Source organism: Echinops telfairi, unplaced genomic scaffold, assembly GCF_000313985.2.
Source record: "Echinops telfairi isolate 266 unplaced genomic scaffold, ASM31398v2 ScPeMD7_7469;HRSCAF=8507_0, whole genome shotgun sequence".
Taxonomy (NCBI): Eukaryota; Metazoa; Chordata; class Mammalia; order Afrosoricida; family Tenrecidae; genus Echinops; species Echinops telfairi.
Window position 1 is genome coordinate 40,559,223 of NW_022111372.1, and position 3,720 is coordinate 40,562,942.

The window sequence follows — 3,720 nt, forward strand, 5'->3', positions numbered from 1 at the left end:
AGGGCCCTGTTTCTGGGTACATAGAGTAGAAGGGCCCTGTTTCTGGGTACATAGAGTAGAAGACTTCTTCGAGGCTGTGTCTGTGTGTCCCTCCCTCTCCTTACATTGCTTTGTTGGGGTGGAGGGTGGATTTCAGCTGGCAGGGCTGGGGGCAGTGCAGAGTGGTAGGAGGTTGTGGGTGGCTGTGGGCACCAGCTGTGGAGAGGTCAGTTTGCTGGGCCATCCCAGCTGTTCTCACCAGGTAGATGACACAGGATGTACCTTGGCCTGCCTGTAGGACTCTCAGCCCTTTGTGTGCACAGGGCCCAGGGCCATGTTGACCTGGCCAAGAGTTCACAATCTACCCCTTGGCCCACCTTTATTTTCAGTACTGTTCTGTTTCTGGAAGAGGCCATGCAGTTTTGTTCTGTCTTTGATGTCTGCTTTATAGTGGTTCCTGTTTCGACCACTGTCAGTGAGGAGTAGCCAGACCATGGGGCCGTCTCCAGAGTAACATTTAGTCTGGGGAGGGAGTTCCTTTGCACCATGAGTTTCTTTACTACAGATAATCCACCCTTGACCATAATCTCCTTTTTCTTTTTGAAATTAGACCCTGAATCGAGATTGGGAGTCAAAAAGAGACTCAAGCTTAGAAAATCTACGGAAAGAATTATCCGAGAAGCACCAGTCAGAATTGGAGCGTCTGAAGAACCAGTATAAGAAGGAACTGGCTGAGCAGAAAGTTGAGCTGGAAAAGATTTTCCAAGCCAAAAGTCAGACAGAATGTGAGCATCTGATTAGAATGAACAGGTTGGGAGAAGCTGGGTTCTCCTGGGATGGGTGTTAGGAAGCCAACAGTTTGTGATCCAACACACCTCAGGATGGCTTTTAAATGTCTATATATGATACTGAGCTGCAGGAGGTGGGGGTGGGTTGGGGGCAAGCGCAGAGCCAGGATCATTCCTTATTGACTAGAGCCTCTAGGCACAGTCTTTGCAAGGCTCCTGAAGAATTAGACTGCTTCCCTAAAAGGTGACATGTGCTCCTACCCCTGGAGGGTCGCCGGAGGGGCACTGCACATGGACAGTCTGAGGGGAGGCGGGGAGGCTGGCTGTGCTCTGCAGGACCTCCTGCAAGGAGAGGATTGAAGGAGGAGGGTGTCCTTGGAAGTACTGAGGCTGGGGCCTTTGTTGTTGTCCTTGTTAACTGTGAGGTACTACTCAGCATTGTTGTCACGGTGCTGCCTAGGTGCCCTCAAGGACCTGGAGAGCCAGCACCAAGCTGCCCTGCAGCAGTTACGGGAGGACTTACAGTCTCAGCATGGCCAGTACCTAGAAGACCTGGAGCTGAAATATAAAAAAAAGGAAGAAGAAAAACAGCTGGAGGTAGGCAAGGCTTTTGTTTTGTTTGTTTTTAGGTGTTGTTGAGTTGGTTGTGCGCAGCGACCCTGTGTACAGCAGAGCAGAATGCTGCCCGGCCCCGCACTGTCTTTCCACTTGTTCTATGTGAGCCCATGGTTGCAGCCACTGTGCTGGTCCATCTCGCTGAGGGCCTTTCTCTTTTTGCTGACCCTCTGCTGTACTAAGCATGCTGTCCTTCTCTAGGCACCAGTAAATCTTATCATCTCTGCTTCTAACGAGCACTCTGACCGTGCTTCCTCCAAGACAGACTTATTTGTTCTTCTGGCAGCCTGGGGAACTTACGTAGTTTTCACTAATGTCGTAATTCAAACGCATCAGTTCTTCTCCAGTCTTCCTTATTTACTGCCCGACTTTCACATTCATGTGTGACGATCAAATACTGGTTGTCCTCCAAGTGACGTCAGGCACATGGTTGTCCTCCAAGTGACGTCCTCACTCTTCGGCACTCTAACAAGGTCTGTGTTGTGTGGCACATGTGCCCAGTGCTGTACGCCCAATGCAGTAGGCAGAGCTTCCTCACATTTAATCACTGGGTACGTTGGGGAGTGTGAGGAGATTTTGGAACAGGGCCATTTTCCTCTCTGTTATTAGCTAAGGCTTAAGTCCTGAATTTAAAGAGACGCAGCCTCTGGCAGACTTGGTGGATGGGAAAACAAGGACACAAACACGTGGGTAGTGAGGGCTGTCAGCTAATTCCATGACACCTTCGACCTCTGTGTGCAGAGAATGTATGTCATTTATAAATGCCTGAGACAAGTTCCTCCAAATTCCATGCATTGACCTGTGTGGTCACATTCTGGCCAGAGATGAAGAAACAAGGACTTCCTAAGAGACTTTAAACCAGAAACATTTCTGTTGCTCATATGAGGAGGGACACACACACACACACACACACACACACACGGAGGGTTTTTTTTTTTTACAAAGCTATATATTTAAATTAAAAAAAACCAACAACCTTATCACCTTTAAAGTGATCTCCATCACAGTACATTTGTCAAATCTGCGATTTCATTCTTGGAAACATATTTCAAACTCATCTGTTTGTATGGCTGATGGCATCTCCCTCGCTTTTTTCTTCACCTCTTCTACGTTGTCAAGTTGTTTTCCTTTCATGTCGTCTGCATTCACAGAAACAAAAAGACGTCACATGTAGTGAGGTCAGGTGAGAAGGTGCATGGGGCATGCTGTTTTTTGCCCCAAATTGGCGCAGATAGCCATATGAGCAGGTGCAGTGTTGTAGTGGCAAAACCAGTCCCCCATCTGCCACAAATCAGGCCTTTTTTTGTTGCACACTGTTACGCCATCTTTTCAGAACCCCTAAGTAGAAAGCCTGATTAACAGTCTGACCTGGTGGAACAAACTCCAAATACCCTATGAGTTGACATTTTCTTCCCTTCGGGGAGTTGACAAACATCCAGAACAAGGTTTGTCATTAATTGACATTTCACTGTTTTTGAAATGAGAAAACCACTGTACAGTTGAGTTTTTCCATTAGTACTGTCCTTGTAATTCAATATCACAACAGTTCAATATCACAACAGTTTCTGCAGCATTTTTCCAGAGCAGAAAAATTTCATAGCCACACACTGTTCTATTAAATTGGCCATCACAAAAAATGAGGTTTGAGCAAAGCTGTGTTTATGAAAAATTCATTGTGACCAAAGAGAACCTTCCCAGGTGATGCCACTGGGTGCATTAACTCAGAGCGGGTTGCTCGATGCTTGTGTACTATGAAACTCCGCTCTGCCCAGCACAATTCTGTTTTGTTTGTTTTTTTGTACCCCCTCATATATTCAAAATGCATTTCCAGGGAAAATGCTGCATACTAAAATAAAACTGTGATGTGGCCAGATCTACTTTCAGGGTGCTTAAGTGCTTTAATTACCAAACCCAAGAGTCAACTCATGGCCTAGGCATTCAGTCTGAGACATCCACAAGAAAAAGGAGCATCCCCAATGGTGATAGAACCAACGGTGGTGTGTACAGAAGCTCAGAGACTTGCAAAGAGGCACATGGTCCGAACCTAGTAGGGACGGAGCAGAGGACAAAGTCACGAGTCTCCCTTCACCTAGCTCTGCTGTTCATTTTCTTGTTGGTCAATCTCTGGGTTTTGTCCTGTTGAAATCTATATTGTTCTGGACTCACTTGGACAGTTTTCAAGTATGTGTATCTAGAAAGTTCCATTCCTTAAATGGTCACTTCACAGTGATTCTCAGGTGTGAGCTGTTACGTGAGAGTAATCCTTTGGAGAGTGAAGGGTTGCAGGTGGCCTGGCCCAGCGTGTGTGTGCCGAGCTGGGAGCTATGTGACTTCATGC

The 3,720-nt window shown here is 46.8% G+C and overlaps 1 protein-coding gene across 1 annotated transcript in view; it reads left to right on the forward strand.

The window, feature by feature from the left end:
* The window catches only part of PCNT (pericentrin), a 127,985-nt gene that overhangs the window by 13,571 nt on the left and 110,694 nt on the right, over positions 1-3,720 (forward strand). The window contains exons 6-7 of the mRNA XM_045284550.1: positions 590-764; positions 1,228-1,364. Of these exons, the coding sequence (XP_045140485.1) occupies positions 590-764; positions 1,228-1,364 (312 nt within the window). The remainder of the gene's footprint in view (positions 1-589; positions 765-1,227; positions 1,365-3,720) is intronic.